Genomic DNA, 24,224 nt, shown 5'->3' on the forward strand with positions numbered 1-24,224 from the left:
TCATGTTACTTGCAAATGTATATTACTCTCTTTGACATATTTTTCTAACAAATTTTCATCTATTTCCTCATTTTGAATTAACAAGTTTTGATGGATGGACAGCTGCTATTTCTTTCTAGGTTATATCCAGAGCTTGTTAAAGATATTAAGTACATTTATTAAGGTTTTATTTTCCCCCAGAAAAAATTAACATTTTAAAGAGCAGAGTTTTGAAGTTTTATTTTTGAAGTTCCTTGGGGAAAAATGATTTATGTGGCACCTTTGTCACTGATTGCTATACAAAACTTAATGTAGTTATTAAATTTTTATAATTCTGAGCCCATCTAAAACTAAGACGAAAGAATGATGAAAATATAGAACCATCAATTTATTCGTTGTTTGAAGATATTTTGTAAAGGTTGATAAGGTGTGTGATTTCATTTGTATTTATTTCTATTATTTCTATAGAAATTGCTGATATTTCTCATGCTTTGTCAAAGTTGACAGAGCCAGCACCTGTTCCAATCCATAAATTATCAGTTTCAAGTATGGTACACACTGCAAAGAAGAAAATACGCAAACACAGAGGTGTGGAGGAGTCACCACTGAATAACGATGTGCTCAATACCATTCTCTTGGTAACTAAACGGCCTTTCTTTACGTGTGTATTTGCATAAGCATGTACTCATTGGCAAACTGAGACTACTGGTAGATTGAATGAAGTGAGGTCTCCACAGTCAGGGAATTACCGTAAATGTAGTGGAAAACAGGGAAGATAAATGCAAATTAAAACTCATGTGACCTTTCAGAAGTCTAGCAAAAGAGGGTGAGAATGCTGCACAGGGGGTCATCTGCCTTTGTCTGCTTAGTGGGAATCAGGTAAAGCTTTCCAAGCAGAAACTCTTGAGCTGAATCCTGAAGTTAAAAAAAAGAAAGCTTGGCCCAGCGCAATGGCCTAGTGGCTAAAAGTCCTCGCCTTGAATGAGCTGGGATCTCATATGGGCGCAACTTCTAGTCCTGGCAGCTCCACTTCCCATCCAACTCTCGGCTTGTGGCCTGGGAAAGCAGTCGAGGATGTCCCAAGCCTTGGGACCCTGTACCCACGTGGGAGTCCTGGAGGAAGTTCCTGGCTCCTGGCTTCAGATCGGCATAGCACTGGCCTTTGCCGTCACTTGGGAAGTGAATCATCAGATGGAAGATGTTTCTCTGTCTCTCCTCTCTGTATATCTGACTTTGCAATAAAAATAAATCTTTTAAAAAAAATTGAGAGGAGACTGGAGCTTGCCATCTGAAACAGTGTACTTTGTTGTTTTTAATTTAAGAGGGGGATGGAGAAAAAGACAAAGACAGAGATCTCATCCGTCCTCCTGGTTCACTCCCCAAATGCCTTCAACAGCCAGCCCTGGGCCAGGGCCTAACCAGTGGATGAGCTCCATCTGGGTCTGCTGCATGAGTGGCAGACACAAGTGGGTCAGCCATCACCTGCTGCCTTCCAGGGTGGGCATTAGCAGGAAACTGTAATTAGAGGTATATCTGGGACTCAAACCCAGGCTCCCATATGGGAGGCATCCCAAGCAGATTCTTAACTGCTTTGTCAACCACCTGTTCATGAAGCACTAGACTTCATCTTAGGGGTTCAGTATACATTAAACAGAAGATTAGAATTGTGGATTTTTTTTTTTAAATAACTCATTTATTTGAAAGACAGCATTACAGAGAGAGAGACAGAAAGGTTTTTTTTTTTTGTCTGCTAGCTCACTTTTCAAATGGCCCCAACAGCCAGAGCTGAGCCAGATTGAAGTCAGGAGCCAGCAGCTTCTTCAAGTTTCCTCCACAGAAGCAAGAGCCCAGCCACATGGGTGGTCCTCTGCTGCCTTTTAGGGCACACTAGCAGGGAGCTGGATTGGAAATGAAGTTGAACACCCAGGACTTGCAGCTGAGCCCCTGTTGGATGCTAGCATTACAGTAGGCAGCTTAACTCGCTATGCCACAACACTGGCGCCTGAATTCTATTTTTGAAAGATTCCTTTGACAGCAGTCTAGAGAGGTTTACAGTAATTAGCATGGAACAGAGAACTAGGACGGCTTCTGAGTAAGGCATGATGGGATGCACCCAGTGATAGTTAGTTCATGCTGTGGTATGAGAACAAGATACTGTTTATAAATGTGCCGTGCATTGATGCTTGGTGCATAGTAGTTCTTATTTTTGAAAAGTCTGTTGTACATGTTCTATAATATGTGCTAACGTATGCATAGTAAGAGGAATACCTAGCCAGTAGTACCGCAGAACAGATTGGAAGAATGTAGTGGAAGGAATGAGATTTCTGTAGACAAGTTTCCTTTTTACTTACAAATCCTTTGGATTTTATTCAGACTATATAGCTTGTTGTGGGGACTGAACTTTTTCTACCAGTTTTACTTAACCCAACCCCATACATAACAAAAAGAACAAATAGACAGAAAAAGACCTTCGTCAGTACCAGGTTAGACTGCTTCTCTAGGGGCATCTCACGATGGTGTCTTTTTCTTTTTTTTGTCAATATTTCATGTACGAAAACCTATGGATGATATATACACAGAGTATACATACACAGAACCAGGTGGTTGTTTTAAAGAAATATTTGACCCCTCCCAAAACCGTTCACCTAAACTGTTGACATTTGTCCTGTTAAAGTTATAGAGTTAGACTACCCGAAAAACAACCAGGTTCAGCAAAATCATGCTTCAATGCTATAAAATGCTAAATACTAACATTGAAATTGACAAGAGACAGCTGAATAGCAATATATAGCCATTCTAAGGTATATAGAACATGGTTAAATATAAACCAAAATTGAAATGTCCATGAGGAAGTCACAGGTTGTGGCCGAGAACATGCGTTTCTCTAGTAACATTGGTTAATCAATACCATGTCAATTAATGCCACAATGTTGTAAATGGTTGTAAATATTATGTTGGGTTTTTTACTTGATTGGGATGATACTCTGTTGGTTCTACCTTCAGACCAGAGATGGTCTCACCAAGAAAACTTACCAAGACAATAAGATGCTGGACTTTATGATTGGTCAAAACCTCCAATGAAAGAATGTCAACTGAATTTAAACTATGGAAATGCAACAAGGTGGAGTAATCCACCGTGGGGGTGGGGGGAGGGTTTGGGGAGGGGTGGGGGGAATTCCAGTGCATAAAAACAAATGTGTCACATTATGCAATGAAATTAATAATAATAAAAAATTGCACAAAAAAAAAGAAATATTTGTAATTTCTGGAATTGACAAGTCACTGAAATTTTGTATACTTTTAAAAGATAAAAAGAAATATGAGAATGTGGAAATAACTAGCCCATGTAATTAAGAACATTTCCACTGTTTCAATAGCAAAAGTCATTAAAAAGTCAAATATGGTTATAAAATCAGCAGGAATGGGATATGTGATCTAAAGTGCAATTAACTTGTTTCCTCCTCCCAAGTTCTTATTCCCTGATGCTGCTTCTGATAAACCAACGGATGGAAGTTCTTTAGCAGACACTAGTAATCCTCTATCAGACGGTGAAGATTATGTAAGTTGGTTTGTATCTTACTATTAAAATATTTTAAATGCAGTACATTTGTGGAGATTGCTGTGTTTCTGATTTAGTAATGTAAGTATCCTTTTGTTTTTAAAATCATGTCTGGAAAATTGAACTGGAAATCGTGACCCCTACTCAGATAATGATCTGCTACAGAACATTGACACAGCAATAACTTTTCTGAAAAAGATGAGAAAATATTACATATATACTGTGCATAGTAGCTGAAGAACTCTCATTTTAGAATTATTATGAAATCATTAAATTTATGTTTTGCAGGAGATTGTTGTTTGAAACCAGACAGTGCATAGATACTTTTTAATAATACATGTAAACCTTTTAACAAGTTTGATTCTGTTTCCTTTTTGTTAAAATGTAGAATCTCTACAATCAATTCAAATCAGCACCATCTGACAGTTTAACATACAAGCTGGCATTGTGCCTTTGTATGATCAATTTCTACCATGGAGGGTTAAAAGGAGTGGCACACCTCTGGCAGGAATTTGTTCTCGAAATGCGATTCAGATGGGAAAACAATTTTCTGATTCCAGGGTAATACTTTCAATTTTAAATTATATAAAAAGGAACTTTTTATTTCTGGCAGACACTGGACTTTGACCTATTAATTTTCTCCTGGTAATGAATGTGAATATGTTTATATTCAGAGATGTTCATTGCAGCAAACTTGTAATAGAAAAAGAAGGTGGCTAAATATCAAGCATACAGGAATATTTGAATTCTGCAATACTCATACAGTGTAAAGTTTTAAGAGTCCATTACAAATTTTTAATGGAAGTTTTTAATATAAAAAGCTTATGATGTTTTCATATAAAATAGTATTGTGTCTACAGGTACTTTGAATCATGCCCATATACACACAGTATCCTTATAGTATCACATGCAAATAGAAGTTTGAAAACAAATACAGCCAGTTGAATCTGTGTTTTTTTTTTTTTTTTTTTTTTTTTTTTTTTTTTTTTTTTAAGTTTTATTTTTATGTGAGAGGCAGATTTACAGAGGAGAGACAAGGATCTTCCATTGCTGTTTCACTCCCCAAATGGCCTGAGTGACAGAGCTGAGCCCATCTGAAGCCAGGAGCTTCTTTGAGGTCTCTCATCTGAGTGCAGGGGTCCAAGGACTTGAGCCATCATTTTCTGCTGCTTTCCCAGGTCAGAAACAGGGAGCTCGATTATAGGTGGGGCAGCCAGGACAGGCAGAAGCTTAGCTTACTATGCAGCATTGATGTCCTTTATTTGAATCCTTGTTATTTTATGTATTTTCTGTGCCATAACATGTATTTTTTAAAGAGGAAAAACATATTTAGAGATAATTGTGATTTTAAATATTAATGATTATTCATGGCTTTCTGGTAAAATTTATATATTGATATTTAATCAGTAAAAGATTCTAGTTAGCATACATGTGTATGTTGTGGAGGATCATGATAAGAAAATATTAAATGGTGGAGTTGGCACCATGGCTTAACAGACTAATCTGACTGCAGGTGCTGGCATTCCAAATGGATACTGGTTCATGTCTCAGCTGCTCTAATTCCTGTCCAGTTCCCTGCTCATGGCCTGGGAAAGCAGTAGAAGATGCTGAAGTTTTTGGGCCCTGAATCCACCTGGGAGACCCTAAAGAGGCTCCTGGCTCTAGGCTTTGGATTTGCTCCAGCTATTGGGGCCATTTGGGGAGTGCACTAGCAGATGGAAGACTTACCTCTCTGACTCTCCTTCACTGTAAATCTGCCTTTCAAATAAAAATAAATACCGGGAAGAGAAGGGAGAAAAGAGAGAGAAAGAAACAGAGTTCTTGTTTATAGTTAAGAATCTGTTATGAAAATTGTGAGCTCAATATGTAGACTGACTTATTTCATAGTAGAAGTTATTGTTTGCTAACTATTTCCAGGGTGTTTTTTAAAAGTTTTTTTTCTTCTGTTCACCTGAAAAATATCACTTAGTAATTATGTTTTGAAATACGTTAATATTTGCTGTTGATGATGTGTTGACTTTGAGGATAAAGCGGTTGTTGGCCTTTATTAAAATGTTCCCACCCTCTGGAACTTGTTTACCCTACCTATAGAAGCCTGGTTTTGATTTCTTGTCAATATTCCTAAAAATTAATGGTATTGTAAAAAAATGCATATTTGAAGCAGTTTTACTAAAACTAAACTGTTTTCTCATTAATCTATTTTTATCTGATAGATTAGCAAGTGGACCCCCAGATCTAAGATGTTGTTTGCTGCATCAGAAACTGCAGGTAAAGTTGTCCCATAGACTATATAAATGTACTCCTGATTTAATCAGAGCTAATACTTTAATAATGGGTTATAAGCTGTTTTCATCATGCATATAGTTGTTTATTCTCACTGATGTTACACATCAAAATCTGAGGAGTAGAGAATGGAAATGAATTTTTCAGGCAGTGGATATATTTATTTTTCTGTAAAATCATTCAACTATAAATGTTATTTCTGTTTTGTTAAGATGTTAAATTGTTGTATTGAAAGAAAGAAGGCACGTGATGAGGGGAAGAAGACAAGCGCTCCAGATAACATCACCAGCACATGTTCAGAGGATGCTGGAAAAACTGGAGACCATTTGGGGCTGGATAATCTGAAAGATACAGATAAGGGAGAGATGGGAAAATCTTGGGATTCCTGGAGTGACAGCGAAGAAGAATTTTTTGAATGTCTAAGTGATACAGAAGAACTTAAGGGAAATGGGCAAGACAGTGGCAAGAAAGGAGGAACTAAGGAGGTGGCACCTCTAAAGCCAGAAGGACGTCTCCGTCAGCATGGGAAACTTACGCTGCTGCATAACGGAGAGCCCCTCTACATTCCAGTAACCCAGGTAGGATGCACGGACCTGCACGCTGTGTTTGTTGTTTACGTAATTTCATTCTAGTAGGTGTGCTCAGGGCAAGGGAAGATCTATAAAAAGTCGAGAGTCAAGATTTGATATTTGAATAAAATGCTTTTTATTCTTTAAGATAATTGCATGTTTGAAATTGTGAAGTGTTTTGAAGTAGATAGTATCTCATCTGTTACACTGACACTGAGTGGTAGTGTTCAACTGTTTGCAGACAAAAATCCAAAAATACAGGAGGGAAAGAACAAATATAAAATCCTTCAATCATTTTTCTCTCTTCAAAAATACACTTTTGAAGTAATTTTGCACTATTACGACATAGAACAGCAAGAAATCCATCCTTGAGGAAGAGCAGTTTGTTTTCGCATAATAATCACTTTTTCGTAAAAAAAAAATCCGTAAAAGGATGCAAATGGTATGTGAATGTGAGCCTTTATATTGTAATTCAGTATTACATTTAAAAAAATTCAGTCTAAAAAGTGAAAGCCAACATCCACGAACTTAGCTCTTCTTGTCCCTAAAAGTAATGTCTGTTATTGGTATGGATTATATTTCTTAGAATATTACAGTGCACTGACAAATGCTTTAAAAAGTTAGTGGAAAAAACAGAAAGTTAAATTCATCTTTGATACAGAAAAATTCTGTGACTCATGAAAATGAGGGATTAGTTAAGCCAAGGATTTTAAAATATTTTTCTGTCAAAATAATTTTTTTTTAAAGATTTATTTTCACTGGAATGTCAGATCTACAGAGGAGAGACAGAAAGATCTTCCATTCACTGGTTCACTATCCAAGTGGATGCCATGGCCGCAGCTGAGCTGCTTCGAAGCCAGGAACCAGGAGCTTCTAGGTCTCCCACACGGGTGCAGGGTCCTAAGGCTTTGGGCCATGTTCTTCTGCCTTCCCAGGCCACAAGCCAAGAGCTGGATGGGAAGTAGAGCAGCCAGATACAAACCGGTACCCATATGGGATCCTGGTACATGCGAGGCGAGCACATCAGCCACAAGGTTACTGTGCCAGGCCCTAAACTTTTAATTCCATCTTCCTATGAACTTTTAAAAATACCTCATACTGATATGTGGCTTATGGATTTGTTTTTGCCATTGTCTTTTAAGACTTTATTTCCAAAGGCAGAATTAGAGTATCTGTTTCTCCCCTTGTCTCTATCATTCCGTTAGCTAACTCACTCCCTAAGTGTCCACAATGATCAGGGCTGGGCCAGGCTGAAACCATGGAGCCCGGAACTCCACCTGGGTCTCATGTGCTTGGCAGGAGCCCAGGCTCTTAGAGAGCCTTCCTCTGCTGCGTTCTCAGATCTGTTAGCAAGGAGCTGGATCAGAGGAGCTGGGACTAGAACCTGCGCCCAGACATCAGGAGCCAGTACCATGAATGCTCTACAGTGCCAGCGTGTTTGGGTCTTTAAATGTGTGTATCAGTGTAAGACATTGTGTTTAACAGTGTGTTAGGAATGTCTTTCTGTGCCACAGTGCTGGCCCTTACTTTCCACTTTCTACTTCTCTGGTTTCTTTTTTTCCTGCTTTTAATTTTTTTGTAGTTCCTTGCATTAGAAATGTAGGTAACTGATATTGAACATTTCTTTTTTTCTAATGTTTACACTTTAAGTGACTTCCTTTATTTGAAACTCAGATATTGTGCCCAGTAAATGTGTCCCGTCTTAACTATTGCTACTTCCTTGTTTTCTCAATTGATTGTTTTGCATGGAATCAGTTTCTGGGCTAGCTCTTTGAAGTTCCATATTTCCCTTTCTTCTGTAATCCACCTATTATGTTTTGAGTTTTGTTCTCATGAGGGATTATGTAATCTTGTTTTCATGGGCAGATTCTCAGAATGCTTCTGTCTGATTTTTTTTTCTTTTCTATTTTTTGAGATTTATATATATATATATATATATTATAATCTTACTTAATTGATTAGGGTACAGGATGAAAGTGGGTAATACCATTGTTTCCACACTAATATTATCATTTTTTCCCCTGTATCTGGGGTCAGGGAAAAAAAACAAAGGGAAAAGCCCCACCCAGCCTCCCACCCATCCCAGGTCCCCGATGTGAGGCACACTCTGGGGGTCCTGCTCAAGCAGTTTTGATAGTTCAACAGGTCTGGATTGCTGCCAATCTTGCTGTTCCAATCGCGATGAAACCTATTCAGAGTCCACTGGCTGACAGTCTCTTCATGGTTGGGGTTCTGAGATCAGCAGTTCAGTTGGAGGGATCCCCAGAGAAACTTCATCTGAGATGATCCCAGGCCTGATTCTTGTGTGAGTTTGCCAGTACAAGGTCTGACACTGTCCATTGCCCCAATCAGCTTATGCACATGCTAATCGTTGCTATTGCCGGGTCAGTTCTGTTTCCAGCCCTGTCTTCCACGTGAACCAATGGGTGTTGCAGTCCAGCTCGATCCTACCCACTTCATATTTGGTCCTCACGCAAACCAGTGGGAGCTGCAGCCTGGTTAGGGTGACTCCCCATAACCTCCACCAGTTCTGCACCCTACCCCTGGTTCCCATGATTGCCAGTATGTACCGCAGGCTTGTTCAGTTTGTCCCACATCCCAATTAGCTCTCATACATGTCAATGGGCATTGAAGCCTAATTCAGCCCAACCAACCTACTATCCAGCCCACAGACCTACTGGCAGGTGCCTTTCTGTCTAGCCACCCCCCTGCCCCTGTCCTGGTTTTCATGCTCTCCAGTAGGAGTGGTAATCCCGAGGGAGGTGCCCCCTATCTCCCTACTAGGCCACTCCCATTCCCAGATTATGCACTCTCCAGGTGGTTCTGGCATTTGACTTGACAGAATTAGCTCCCATTGCAGCCTCTGCTAGCTGATGCTGCGGCTAAGTCCAACCATCCCTCACCCACTCTAATTTTTGCTTGCACCAGTCGGAACAATTAGCCCACCCTTGCCCTTCCCTTAACTATCTCACATGAGGCCCACAGGTGTTGTAGCCCTGTAGAGTTACAAAGAAATACTTTCATCTACTGGTTCACTCCCCAAAATGATTGCAGTGATCAGGGCTAATTCAGGCCAAAGCCAGGAGCCTGGAATTCCAGAGCAGGTCTCCCATGTGGGAGGTAGGAACCCAAGGACTTGGATGATCCTCTGATGCCTCTCCAAGTGCATCAACATGAGGCTGGGTTGGAATTGGAGCAGCTAGAACATGAACTTTTGCTCATATGATATGTTGATATCACATGTAACAATTTAATCCACTCTGTAAAAGTACACTTAATAGAAGGAATGAAGGCCTCTACTTTTACATGTGTTCCTTGACAAGAAGTTCCCATAATTTGTGAATGAGATATTTTGAGAAGTATAATTTCTCTTAGTCATTGAGAAAGTAGAAGAGGAAGTTAATAATTTTAAGTATTTCATTATGTTGGGGCTTTTAATTGATTGGGATGATACTCTGCCGGCTCTACCTTCAGACCAGAGATGGTCTCACCAAGTGAAATGCAATAAAAATATGTTTAAAAAGAAAAAAAAATAATTTTAAGTATTTCTTCCCTTGTTAGTGTTGATTGAGCATGTCTTAGGATTTATTTTTCATGACAGTGCCTTGCCAAAAGGTTGCATGATTGCCTAAATTCACACAACTGGATTGATACGCAAGTACATTATCTTGGATCCACTCTACCATACTGCTTTACTGAGTAGTATTCACTTCTGAATACCTCTGTGAGACTCTCAATTCAAATTTGTTGGGTGATGTGGGCCCTCTGCAATGGTGTAAAGCATAAATGCTTGCCTTGCAAGCACTGGGATCCCATATGGGCACCGGTTCACATCCTGGCTGCTGTATTTCCCATTCAGCTCTCTGCTTTCCCACGCCAATTAGCAAGTTGCCTGGGAAAGCAGTCGAGGATGGCCCAAAACCTTGAGACCCTGTACCCACATGGGAGATCCAGAAGAAGCTCCTAGCTCCTGGCTTTGGAGAGGCTCAGGTCTGACTGTTGCAGCTACTTGGGGAGTGGACAGAAGATCTGTTTCTCCTTCTCTCTAAATTTGATCTGCCTTTCCATTAAAAATGAAGAAATCCAAACTTGTCAGGTTATTCTGAGTGATTTTCGAGCAAACAAAAACTCCTGTTTCCTTAACCAGAGACAGTCACAGAGCAACAGTTCCTTCCCATTTTTTTTTTCAAAATTGAGCCATTTCCATTGTTTACAATAATTTACTGCAACTTGTGATGCCATATATTAGGATTTATTTGTCAGTGTTAACTGTGAGGGACCGGAAGCCTGAAATTCATATTTCTCTTAATGTGTTAGTTTTCAGAAATAGAATTTACAAAATGTACATTTCTGAGTTCTCTCAATTACATATCTTGTGACTGCTAGAAACAGAAATAACTATTGTCTATTCTATTTTTATATAGTCTACTTAACATAAAAAGGGTTGTTCATGAGCTTTGTTCTTTTGTGCTTTGTAGGAACCAGCACCTATGACAGAAGATCTGCTAGAAGAACAGTCTGAGGTCTTAGCTAAATTAGGTACATCAGCAGAAGGGGCTCACCTCCGAGCACGCATGCAGAGCGCCTGTCTGCTCTCGGATATGGAGTCTTTTAAGGTGGGTCACATTTTCACAGCTCTCGGGTCTGTTTTGAGCTATTCTGGAATGAAACTGTGAAAGTCACTTTGTGAAGTGGTAGAAAGCTTGAATGTCTTTTTTTATTGTAACTATTAATGAAATCCAAACACTCAACAACAACAGCTAACCTCCATCTCCCAAAGGAAACAGTCAGAACTTGTCTCTTAAATTTTAAAAAGGGCCCATCTGTTAATAATAATCAAAAATTGAGAACTCAGTCATTTCTAGATATGTATTGGGATACTTGCTCTCTTTGTGTGTGGTTCATCCAGTTTAATGCAAAACGTTTAGGAAACCCTTAGGATTTAATGTGGATTACTTCAATCAACAAACCTTTTTGAGTTTCTGTTGTGTGCCTGGTGCTGTCATCATAAAGAGTAAAAAATCCAGTGTTTACCCTGTGCGGGAGTCAGTCCACATTGTGGGAGGAGCTGTAAAGAAGCATTGGTGAATTCTGTTTCAAAGATAAGGTTAAAACAATGATTATGAGTCGGAGAAGGTGGCTAGGAACTCGCATGTACTTTTAACATATTGGTTACTCATTACTATGTCAATCAATTCCATAATGATGTAAATTTTTGCTGATGGTATGTTGGAGCTTTCAATTGACTGGGATGATACTCTGCTGGCTCTGTCTTCAGACCAGAAAGGGTATACCTAAGAAGCCGTTGAACTTGACTGGACAATAAGATGCTGGACTCTATGTTTGGTATATGCTTGCAATGGGGGAATCTCAACTGAACTTGAGCTGTGGTTATGCAACAAGGTGGAGGAATCCACCATGGTGGGAGGGTTTGGGGAGGGGTGGGGAGAACCCAAGCACCTATGAAACTGTGTCACATAATACAATGTAATTAATGAATTAAAAATAATAAATACTTAAAAAAAAAACAAATAATAAAAGTCTTAAATGTAATGCAGTTAAAAAAAAGATTGGGGTAAAACAAACAAACAAACAAACAAAAAACAATGATTATGCTGCGTCAGTCAAAGAACATTCCCGACTTAGTGTCTGTAACATACAGGATTTAGGGAAAGATGACATATGGATTATTAGTTTAAAAATCGAAGATAACTATTTGTGAAAGCAAAAGCAAGTCCATGAATATTTTTAAAAGTACAGGCGATAGACCAGGCATTTGATCTAGTGGTTAAAATGCCATTTGGAGGAGCATCCACCTTTGGTGCCAGCATCCTGCCCAGATGGGTGTCAGTTTGAATCCTAATGACTCCACTTCTGATCCAGCTTCCTGCTAGTGGCCTGGGAAAGCAGCAGAGAATAACCCAAGTCCTTGGGACTCTGCATTCATTTGGCAGATCCAGAAGCAGCTTGTGGTTGCTGGCGTTGGACTGGTCCAGCTCTGACTGTTACAATCATGTGGAGAGTGAACCAGTGCATGTTAGATCTCTCTCCTTTTCTCTCTGTAATCCTACCTTCTCTGTTTAAAAAATTTAAATGCATAGATTTGTTGAAGATTTAGATTTATTTCATTTACTGAAAGTCAGGGTTTCAGAGAGATCTTCTGTCCACTGATTCACTTCCCAAATGGCTACTATGGTCAGAGTTAGGCTAGTCTGAAGCTGGGAGCTAAGAGCTTCTTTTGGGTCTCCCACATGGGTGCTGGAGCGCAAGGACTTGGACCATCCTCTGCTGCTTTCCCAGGTTACTACTAGGGAACAGGATTAGAAGTAGAGCATCCAGGGCCTGGCACAATGGCTCAGTGGCTAAATCCTTGCCAGGCAACCGGCAAGATCCTATATGGGTGCTGGTTCTTGTCCCAGCTGGTCCATTTCTCATCCAGCTCCCTGCTTGTGGCTTGGGAAATCAGTTGAGGATGGCCCAGTGCCTTGGGCCCCTGCACCCACATGGGAGATGCAGAAGAGACTCCTGGCTCCTGGCTTCAAATCAGCTCAGCTCCGGCTGTTACAGCCTCTTCAGGTGTGAGCCAGCAGACTGAAGGTCGTTTTCTCTGTCTCTCTTCCTCTCTGTATATCTGACTTCCCAATAAAAATAAATAAATCTTTAAAAATAAAAATGAAGTATAGCATCCAAGACATGAACTGTTGCCAGTATGGGATCCCAATGCTACAAGTAGATGATTAGTCTCAATAACAGGAAAAAGAAAAAGAGCCAGTGGGAATGTCTATGTTCCATATTAGACTACTAGGGGCTTTGTTGTTTTGCTAAGATTGATTTTTTTTTAAAGATTTATTTATTTTATTACAAAGTCAGATATACAGAGAGGAGGAGAGACAGAGAGGAAGATCTTCGGTCCGATGATTCACTCCCCAAGTGAGCCGCAACAGCTGGTGTGCGCCCCATCCGATGCCCGGAACCAGGAACCTCTTCTGGGTCTCCCACATGGGTGCCGGGTCCCAATGCATTGGACCGTCCTCAACTGCTTTCCCAGGCCACAAGTAGGGAGCTGGATGGGAAGTGGAGTTGCCGGGATTAGAACCGGCGTCCATATGGGATCCTGGGGCTTTCAAGGCAAGGACTTTAGCCACTAGGCCACGCTGCTGGGCCCAAGATTGATTTCTTTATTTCAAAGTCAGGAGAGGACGAGAGAGTTTCCATCCATTGGTTCATTCCCCACATGGCCACTAGGTTGAGACTAGACCAGGTGGAAGCCAACAGCCTGGCTGCATCCAGATCTGTTACATGGTTGGCCGCTTTCCCAGGTACATTAGCAGGGATCTGGATTGGAAGTAGAGCAGCCAGGACGTCACCACTCAAACCAGTGTTTATGGGATGCTCGCACTGCAGGCTGTCCCAGAATACCTGGCTTTGATTGCTGGCTCCATCTGTTCCGCCTGTGGAGGCCCTGAGCAACAGCGGTAGTGGTTTCTGCCACTCAGGTTGGAGACCAGAATTGAGTTCTTGAGTCCCAGCTTTGGCTCGGGTATTTGGAGGTTCATGGGGCTGGGCGACGAAACAACAGATTCGAGTTCTGTTTCTGTCCTCCTTTTTTGTTTGTTTTTTAAACTAAAACCCAAAATGAGTAGACAAGGTCAAGGGCTTCTGAGCTGTCTCTAACACACTCTTCTTAATATGCTGTCTTGTGTGTCTTCCATTTCCCCAATCCTTAACCCCCTTCAGACTGGTTTCTATGCTGTGTATGCCAGCCTGAGTTTTCTCTGAAATACTGATTAATTTTAAACATAAACATCCCAAGAACATCTGTGCCATTCTCATTCTTCTATGCCTGCAGACAATAAAAAGGGAACCTTTACCCTGCTTATTTTCTTTATGAAAAGGAAAAATGTTCAACAAATATCTTAAGACCTGTATATTTTCGTGGAGACAAAAAGTTACAGAAAATTCTGCCATAAGAAAGATGTATTGCTTTAAAACAGTACCACAGAGGGCCCGGCACAGTGGCCTAGTCGCTAAAGTCCTCACCTTGAACGTGCCGGGATCCCATATGGACACTGGTTCTACCCCCAGCAGCCCTGCTTCCCATCCAGCTCCCTGCTTGTGGCCTGGGAAAGCAGTGGAGGACGACCCAAAACCTTGGGACCCTGCACCCACTTGGGAGACCTGGAAGAAGTTACTGGCTCCTGGCTTTGGATCGGCACAGCACCGGCCACTGCGCTCACTTGGGGAGTAAATCATCGAATGGAAGATATTCCTCTCTGTCTCTCCTTCTCTGTGTATATCTGACTTTGCAATAAAATAAAGTAAATCCTTAATCCAGTTGACAATCATGGTATATGTAAAACCACAAAGGCAAGAGAAAGGAAACAGCTTAGGGAGTATGCGCCAAGAAAAAAAGTCTCCACAGCGGTTACTTTCATCTGCCACTCCTGTCTTCATCTGTCCTTTCCAGCTACAAAATCCTGGCAGAGGCCTATGCAGGACATTCCAGATTGGAACTGTGAAAGATAATTCTCCATACTAACATGGATCCTTCCTGAAAAGGTTCTACATAGTTCCTTTAACTTCAGCAGAACTGTGTTTTTCAAGACTTTTCACTAGGCTGGTATCTGTAAATCTTTTTTTTTTTAAGATTTAAATATTTGTTTTTATTAGGCAGATTTATAGAGAGAAGGAGAGACAGACAGAAAGATCTTCCATCTGCTGGCTTACCCCCAAGTAGCCACAATGAGCAAAGCTGAGCTGTTCCGGAGCAAGGAACTTCCTCTGGGTGCAGGGTCCTAAGGCTTTGGGTCATCATCTACTGCCTTCCCAGGCCACAAGCAGGATTTACAAAAATCTTTAATAACGTTGTAATCAGATAACTGTATTTCCAGTAGTCAAATTACACAGTTGCCCCACCAGTTAACAGTATGTTTAAGGAAATTTGTAGTCACTCTGAAATAGATAATGACTACTTTTCCCTTTTTGTGTGGGATGAATGCTGATCCATACCTGAGGCGCCTCTGCCTCATGGTCCCGGAGGACAGGCTGATTGTGGAACTTGTCCTCAGAGTACATATCTCTAACAGTCAAAGGAACATGTGTCGCAGCTGAAGTGAGCCTTGAGTATCTCCAGGCAGCTGCAGAAGGAAGAATTCTCACGTAAAGTAACATTTTTCACTGTTTTGTTCCTGTTTTTTGAAAATTAGAGTGAGACAGATTTTTCATGTGCTGATTCACTCGACAGATGACTACCGTTGCTGGACTTGACCCAGACTTAAGCCAGTTACTCTGTTTCCAATCCAGCTCTCTGCTTGTGGTCTGGAAAGGCCACAGAGGGTAACTCAAGTCCTTGGGCCCCTACACCACATTAGAGACCCAGAAGGAACTCAAACTTCTGGCTATTAATCAGCTCAGCTTTGGCTGTTGCGACCATTTGGGGAATGAACCAGCATATGGAAGATCTGTTTCTGTAACTTTTTCAAATAAATATCTTAAAAATAAAACAAAAAAGACCTGCATGTCTTACTGTTGACCCTTATGTAGAACTGTTTCTTTTCTAGACTGTATAATAGAAATACAAAAGGCTTTTGGCATCATGCTTAATTCTACAGAATTATCCACAGAATAAAACTTTAATCCTTTTGGTTTCACAGGCCTGGAAAAATAATACAATAAGCAGTAGTTTGAATTTCAACTTCTGAATAGAACACAAAAATTTATGTTAATTTGTTATATAAAGCATAAGAATTTGATGGCTGCATAGAACATTTTTAATTTAGCTGCTATTGCAGTATGAGTATTGATTTACTGAAGACGAGCAGGATTTTTCCATCATTGTGTTATTATTCTGAGCATGTTGTGTGTTATTTAATTTAGTTGACTGGAATTTGTTTGCTGCTTTTCTGAATGTTGAGCGTTTATTATTTTTAAAGTTATGTAGGATATATTCTGCTTAAAAATTTATTTTCACATCAGATTTTTATTTCCAAATTCATCAAAATGTTTTCTTTCTATAAAAGCAGACAGCAAAAATAAAATGTTTTTGACTCTTTAAAATTTGTTTTGTTTCTGAACAACACCCCAAACTTGTTAGAGGAATTGTTGTAGAACCCCAAAACTGGATCTGCCTTCTGCCTGATATGCAGAAAGCAAATCACTGACATCAGGGTGGTGGAAGAAAGTAGGTATTTATTAGCAAAGCTAAGAGCAAGGAACCAGGCAGCGATTGCTTAATTCCTGGGCTCCCAAGGGGTTAGGGGAAAAGATTCTTACATATTGAAGTTGAGGCTAAGAGATGCATGATCAGCACATGTTCCTGGTTGGTCAACAGAGCTTATGAACTTCCTCTGGTCAGTGATGCAGTGTTCTTTAGGAAATTTATAATGGGCAGGTGGGCTCCACTTGATCTGGCATTTAGTCTGCCCAGATCTGGAATTCCCCTATATAAATACTCCAGGACAGTACTGACCATTGAGGTTCTTATCCATTGGAGAATCAACTGACTCCTTGAGTAGTGATCAGAAGCTTGTAAGGCCAGCTGGATCACTTCCTTATGTCAGTGGATTACTTTTGCTAACGGCAGGCAAGGGCATCTTGTGGTAAGGCAGATAGACAGGAGGGTGAGACCTGATTTTACATTGTGGGGCTTCATTTCAGTTTTTGTTTCTTGTAAACGTGACCACTGGATTTTGCAAACAAGGTTGCAGTTACTGTTGACTTTCATTTGATTCTGCTGAGTTTTTTCTTTGGAAGAAAAGATAAAAGGTTTTGCCTTCTTTTGCTTTGTTTTAGGCAGCCAACCCAGGTTGTTTCCTTGAAGATTTTGTGAGGTGGTATTCACCCCGGGATTATATTGAAGAGGAGGTGATTGACGAAAAAGGCAGTGTGGTTCTGAAAGGCGAACTGAGTGCACGGATGAAAATCCCAAGCAACATGTGGGTCGAAGCGTGGGAAACAGCCAAGCCAGTCCCTGCAAGGAGGCAGAGGAGACTGTTTGACGATACCCGGGAAGCTGAAAAGGTAATTGAGGTTTGCATCTCTAAATTCAGAATACGAATCATTGCTTCATTTGAGCAAAGCACTGAGATCCTGTGCATCTTTTTATATGGCAGTACTTCAGAGGGTTCATCAAAAAAAGTGGTACATTTGTTTGGAGTAAAAAAACTATTGCAGATAAGGGAATCTTATAACTAACTGTATGTGGAAAACAGGTTATAAAATTACTGCGTGGCTCTCCAATATTTTTGTATGAAAACCGGTGTATTTTAATTCTATTTTCGTAAATCATCTTGAGACACTCTTGTATAAGATTTTAGAATTAGTTGCAAGTAGACTAAAGAAGTCACATATAATTTATATAACGTACAATATGTGTCAAAAACTGTTAGATAGATATGTCCTTTGACCCATCTAAAAGCTTAAGGAAATAATGAGAAAAAACACAAGGAGTTCTGTACACCAGTAATGTTTAATGAAATTGTTCTGTAAGAATGTTTTGCTTCAGTAAATCAGGGCATCAATTTTGTAGACTGGCTTACACATACTTCAAACATTTGGAGTTCTGCATACCAGTGGGACTTGCCCCATATCAAATGGTGTAGCCTAGCATACCCTCATACCTCCACACTCCTTCAGCCTCCTGATGTCAGTAAATAAATTGAGGCTTTCAGCATTACTAGAAAACAGATAGTGATTTTTCATATTAACAATAAGTTGAGAGATGAGCAAATTCCAGTGGCATTTCTTTGCTGTAAGCCTATGATTGTAGTAAGTGGGAGCAAGGAGCCTTAAAGAAAAAAGATGCAGATAGTCAGACGGCTAGAAAGACAATGACTTTAAAAGTGAAGACTGAATTATAAGAGGCCCAAGAAAGAATATTCATAATATTTATGTTTAATCAAAAGCATTAAAGAAAGCAGTCATATAGCCAAAAGAATGAAAATGAGGTAAAGAGTAAAAGAAACTAGAGGAAGTTTAAGTAGAGACATTTTACTTCTGTCCTTGAATAAGAAAACAAACACTGAGATAAAACTAGTATTTTTTTTTCATTTATTTGAAAGGCAGAATGAGAGAGTTCTTCTGTCTGTGCATTCACCTCCTAAATGCAGCAGCCAGAACCATGCCAGATTAAAGTGGGGAGGCTGGAGCGCAGTCAGATCTCCCCTGTGGTAGCTGAGACGCTCCTATGACAGCCATCATACTGCCTACCAAGTGCACGTTAGCAGGGCACTGTAAATGAACTCAACCCTTGTCACTTGAATTCCGAGTATGGGTGTTTCAAAGAGTATCTTAACCATTGCCCAAATCCAAGAACATCTGAGAATGCATTTTGAAAGGGCTCACCAGGTACAGGGAAAAATTGACCTGGGATAAATAACTCCGAACTATATCATTGTAAAACTACTAGACCATATATATTTTTTTAATCATGCCCTGTAAACAAGAACATAACAGTAACTTACAAGGGCAAGGCAACATGGAATAACATTTCCAAGAAATTTTAGAAACGGGGGTAAATATCAAGTATATAAAAGGGGTAAGCATTAATAATATACCAGATTAAGATGCTAGTTTTTGAGTCCTGGCTGTCTCTGATCCAGCATCGTGAGAATGCACTTAAGATGGTCCAAATGCTTGCGCCCCTCCACCCTTGTGGGAGAATTTCTGACTACAGGGTTCTGTGTGGCCCAGCCAGTGACTATGAAAATGAGGTAGTGGGTAGAAGACCTCTTTCTCACCACCCTCTCCCTACCTGCTTTGTTCCCTAAGTATATTAAGTTTATGAATAGTTTAGATCCTCAAGGTCATAGCAAGTTATGACTACAACACAATTCTCGTGTTAATATGAGTTAATACAAAGAACAGGTTGAATATGGTTCATAGAAACAATTTTAACAATACAATACTTCCGGATCCAGCATGATAGCCTAGTTGCTTAAGTGCTTGCCTAGCATGCACCGGGATCCCATATTGGCACTGGTTTGTATCCTGGCTGCTCCACCTCCCTTCTAGCTCCCTGCTTGTGGCCTGGGAAAGCAGTTGAGGAGGCCCAAGGCCTTGGAACCCTATACCCACGTGGGAGACCGTAAGAAGCTCCTGGCTCCTGGCCTCGGATTGGCTCAGCTCTAGCCATTGAGGCCACTTGGGGAGTGAACCAGCAGATGGAGGATCACTCTCTCTCTGTAAATCTGTATTCCCAAAAATAATAAACGAATCTTTAAAAATAAAAAAGAATATAATACTTCCCTCTTTTCCTGAGTTTTTGGTTTGTGAGGTAACATTCTTAATTTACATTTAGATTTCAGTCAAAGGCTTAATGCTCCAAATAATAAAGATTTGAACAAGTAAAAAGACCCTAATTCAGAAATATTGGCAAGGGCTATGAATATAAATAATATAACAAATATAAAATATATAAATAATATCAAATGAAAAGATTATGTCATAAGGTGAATTTTTAAATAATCGGATTGTCACACAATGCAATGTAATTAGTAAAAATATATACTTAAAAAATAATAAAAGTAAAAAAATAAAATACATGAAAATAAAAAAATCTGATTAAAATGATGGTAGAATGTAAACATTTGTAACCATTGATTTGAGAAAATATAAAACAAACTAGCAAAACAATATTTGCAGTAATATACAGGCATTTGTTTTTAAATTTTAGCTGCTACATACAAGGGAAATCATGCAGTATTTGTCTCTGTTTACAGATTATCTTAATGTGATGTCTTTCAGTTGTATTCATTTTGATGTAACTGGTCAAATTTTATTCTTTTTTACACCTGAATAATATTCCATTTTTTTCTTCATCTGCTATAGACACCTAGGTTGATTCCTTGTTTTGGCTATTGTGAACAGTGCATTTTTTTGAAGAAGATATGCATGTTTTCTGGGTCTGTACCAGTAGTGGGATTGCTGGATCATATGGCTGCTCTTCCTAGCTTGAGAGATCTCGTACTGTTTTCCACAGTGGCTGCACTGACATGCACCCCCCCAGCAGTGTGTGAGTCTCCCTTTCTCCACATGTGGCCAGCATTTGTTGCTCTTTTAGATGATAGCCATTGTGACAGAGGTGTTGGGTTGCTCAGAATGGTTTTGATTTGTGTTTCCCTAATGGCTAAGGATGTTAGGCATTTTTTTTCCCATGTATTTGCTGACCTCTTGTCTTGCTCTCTTTGAGAACTGTCTATTGAGATCCTTTGCCCACTTCAATGAAAGAGGACTTTTCACATGTCATTAAAGAGCAGTCAGGTAGAGAGGACACAGCTAAGTGAGATAAGGTCGGTCTTTTTGACATATACCAAATACCACAACTTGGTAATAGGGAATGGTTCTTTAAGTCTTTTCAGATGTATTCAGAAAAACTGATATTAGGGCACAAAGGAAATATCAGATTTGTTGTTTTTATTTTGTTAAGTTTAGAAGACTTACGTATCTGTTTGAAAAGGCAGAGTGACATGGGATGGGGTATTTGTGAAAAATGTTTTATCTGCTGGTTCATTTCTCAAATGACCATAGAAGCCATAGGTGGGACAGGTCAAGCCAGGAGCTGCATCCTGGTCAGCCATGTGGGCGAGAGGGGTCCGACAACTTAAGCCAACTTCTGCTACCTTCCTAGATTCACTAGGAGGAAGCTGGACACGAATTAGGCATCCTGGTATGGGCTGCTGGCATCACAAGCGGTGTCTTTTTTTTTTTTTTTTTTTAAGATTTATTTTATTTTTATTGGAAAGTCAGATATACAGAGAGGAGGAGAGACAGAGAGAATGATTTTCCATCCGATGATCCACTCCCCAAGTGGCCACAACAGCTGGTGCTATGTTGATCCAAAGCCAGGATCCAGGAACTTCTTCCAGGTCTTACACATGGGTGCAGGGTCCCAAGGCTTTGGGCTGTCCTCGACTGCTTTACCAGGCCACAAGCAGGGAGCTGGATGGGAAGTGAAGCTGCTGGGATCAGAACCGGTGCCCATATGGGATCCCGGCACTTTCAATGCAAAGACTTTAGCTGCTAGGCCACGCCACCAGGCCCACAGGTGGTGTCTTAACTCACTACACTATGAGGCTCTAGATATGTCTCACAGTAGAAATATGCAGATTGGTCTCTGCATCAGAACTAGAAATTAGGGCCCAGTGCAGTAGCCTAACGGATAAAGTCCTCACCTTGCATGCACCAAGATGCCTTACGGAGGCTGGTTCATGTCCTGCCAGCCCTGCTTCCCATCCAACTCCCTGCTTATGACCAGAGAAAGCAGTCGTGGACGGTCCAAAGCTTTGGGACCATGTACCCATGTAGGAGACCCAGAACAAGTTCCTGATTCCTGGCTTCAGACTGGCTCAGCTCTGGTTGTTACAGCCATTTTGAGGGTAACCCAGCAGATGGAAAATCTTCCTCTCTGTCTCTCCTTTCTGTAAATCTTCTTTTCCAATAAAAATAAATCTATAAAGGAAAAAAAAACTTAAGGATTACAATTTAAATAAACCATTAGCTAATTAATCAAGAAAAATGTACATATAAAACTAAAATAAATAAAAACTAGTTCAAATCTGTTCATATAAATTTGAAAACCCAGTTGAATTGGATGATTTCCTAGAACAGTAGTGTATCAGAACTTACCCCATGTCCTACTAAAATAATGTTTAAACTTTTCTGTTCCAAAATAAGTTATCTTTTCACTCAGTTTTTTCATGAACTTTTTAATTTTTAAGATTTTATTTTTATTTGAAAGGCAGATTAAAGATATCTCCCATTCGCTGGTTTACTCCCCAAACAGCTACAGTGGCTGGAGCTAGCTGTTCTGACACCAGGCTAGAGCTTCTTCCAGGTCTCTCACATGGGTTCAAGGGGCCCAAAGACTTGGGACCATCCTTAAGTGCTTTCCTAGGCCATAAGCAGGAAGCTGGATCATAAGTGCAGCAGCTGGAACACAAACTATACGTGAGGCTGGCACTACAGGCTGATCAGTATGCTATACCACTGTGTCAGCCCCCACATGAAGTTTTTCAAGTACCCTTATACATAGTTTGTCCAGGAATGCAGAACCAAAATCTAGTCACAAGGAACTAAGCCTCTTTTATTTTTTTTAATAAAATATATATAAAAACCTCCACAATCATATGACTATAATAAAAGAATCTAGGAACCAAATGTAAGAAGTTCCAATAGCTAACACTGGAACAACTTGAACAACATAGTAATACTGGACTGTAACTCAGTGTATTAAAAGGAAATTTGAATACAGCATGGAATTTAATTTAAAAAGGAAGAGGAAGGTGGGTTATACATAAAATGTCAGCATTTTTAAAGACAAAGAAGATCCCATAGAAATAAATGAAGTCTTATTTTTAGCAACTTATTGGATCCATTTGGAAGCCATTTTGCTTAGTGAAATAAGCAAGTCCCTTAAAGACTAATATGTTTCCTTCATCTGCAATAACTGATATGTAGAATACATAAAATGTAATCTGTTGGTACCAGAGTGACACTCTGGAATTGGTTATTGTGTATAGCCTTCCTTTATGCTACTGAGAAACATTAGTTTAATCTTGTTAGCTTGTTTATTGTTTTTCATTTTTTTTTTCTATTTTACATTTGCCACTTGTTGATATCAATACCTAATGTAGTGTTAGACATGTGGGAAAATTCTTTAAAAAAAGTAAATGAATCAAATATTTTGTATTTCAAATTTTAGCAACAGTGAGAACTATCACCACTCTAGTTAAAGTATAAATCTTCTGAAACACTCAGTAAATTGGCCTTATCTTCTACATATCTTAGTTGTTTCTTGAAGTATGTATCTAAAGACATTTACTGTGTACCTGGAAAGCTGCGGGTATATAAAAAGGAATATTATCTTAGTCAAAAATTGGGAATGCCCACTATTAGTGTGAAACATTTTATTCAATACAGCAGTGAAAATAATGCAGTATAGAATGTATTTACATGTAAGGCTTTCCAAAACAGTGCTGTCAAAAGCATCAGGTCACCGAGGGATATAAGCAGCAGCTGAAAAGCATAGGAAACCAGACGGTGCATTGTTTAGGAATGATTCATAGTTCTTTGGGGAGGATACGTGTACTTGACTTTAAAGAAGTTTTATATCAAATTGAAAAAAACCCACCTCACATCACTAAATGAAAAAGGTATAAAACAGTATGTGAATTGTTGGTTTTGTTAAAATATATTCCACCTAATTTTGTTTCAGTTGGCAGAGAAACATATCTGAGATGATAAACTTTAAAATGCATTGTTCCTTGGGAGGTAGAAGTTCAGAGAATTCCTGAAGAATATTCTCTGTTTTTGAAATCCATGAGCATTTGTCAAGTTCACAGTGTGAGATTTTACTGCTTAATCAGTCTTGATACACAAATTTGTGTTTTTATAAGACAGGTAATAATGCATTTTGCAAATTGGGAGAAAAGCAGTAAGCCAAGACAAAACGAAACAAAAAAATTGGAGAAGGTAACTAACAGTATTTACAAATGTTGAGAAGCAGGTTACAAAATAGCATTTTACATAGTTAGCATTAGTGCCCTGATACATAATGTATCTTGGATGCCTATAAAAATTCTGGAATGAAAATACTGCACTAGTAACAACTGTTAGCATCAGGTAGTACAATTCAGATAGTTATTTTCTTTTTAGTTTCCTAACTAGCATGTATTACGCATGGAGGCAAGAAAAATACCAGGAGATGCATTATTTATGACTGATGTTGTGACATGCGCTCAGCAGTGTCATTCTCACTGGTAGAAGCAGCAGGTGCTAACTGGGATGAGGAGGGGTAGTGCCGTCCTGTGCTTTCCTGTTGGCGACGTGGGTCGGTG

General features: G+C 39.6%; 1 protein-coding gene across 3 annotated transcripts in view; it reads left to right on the forward strand.

The window, feature by feature from the left end:
* Positions 1–24,224, forward strand: part of RAB3GAP1 (RAB3 GTPase activating protein catalytic subunit 1) — a 90,774-nt gene that overhangs the window by 59,665 nt on the left and 6,885 nt on the right. For all 3 annotated transcript variants that reach the window (XM_058664425.1, XM_058664427.1, XM_058664426.1), the window contains exons 13-19: positions 448–617; positions 3,449–3,538; positions 3,927–4,099; positions 5,752–5,806; positions 6,034–6,399; positions 10,869–11,006; positions 17,182–17,409. In XM_058664425.1, coding sequence (XP_058520408.1) covers positions 448–617; positions 3,449–3,538; positions 3,927–4,099; positions 5,752–5,806; positions 6,034–6,399; positions 10,869–11,006; positions 17,182–17,409 — 1,220 coding nt within the window. The remainder of the gene's footprint in view (positions 1–447; positions 618–3,448; positions 3,539–3,926; positions 4,100–5,751; positions 5,807–6,033; positions 6,400–10,868; positions 11,007–17,181; positions 17,410–24,224) is intronic.

Source organism: Ochotona princeps, chromosome 5, assembly GCF_030435755.1.
Source record: "Ochotona princeps isolate mOchPri1 chromosome 5, mOchPri1.hap1, whole genome shotgun sequence".
NCBI lineage: Eukaryota > Metazoa > Chordata > Mammalia > Lagomorpha > Ochotonidae > Ochotona > Ochotona princeps.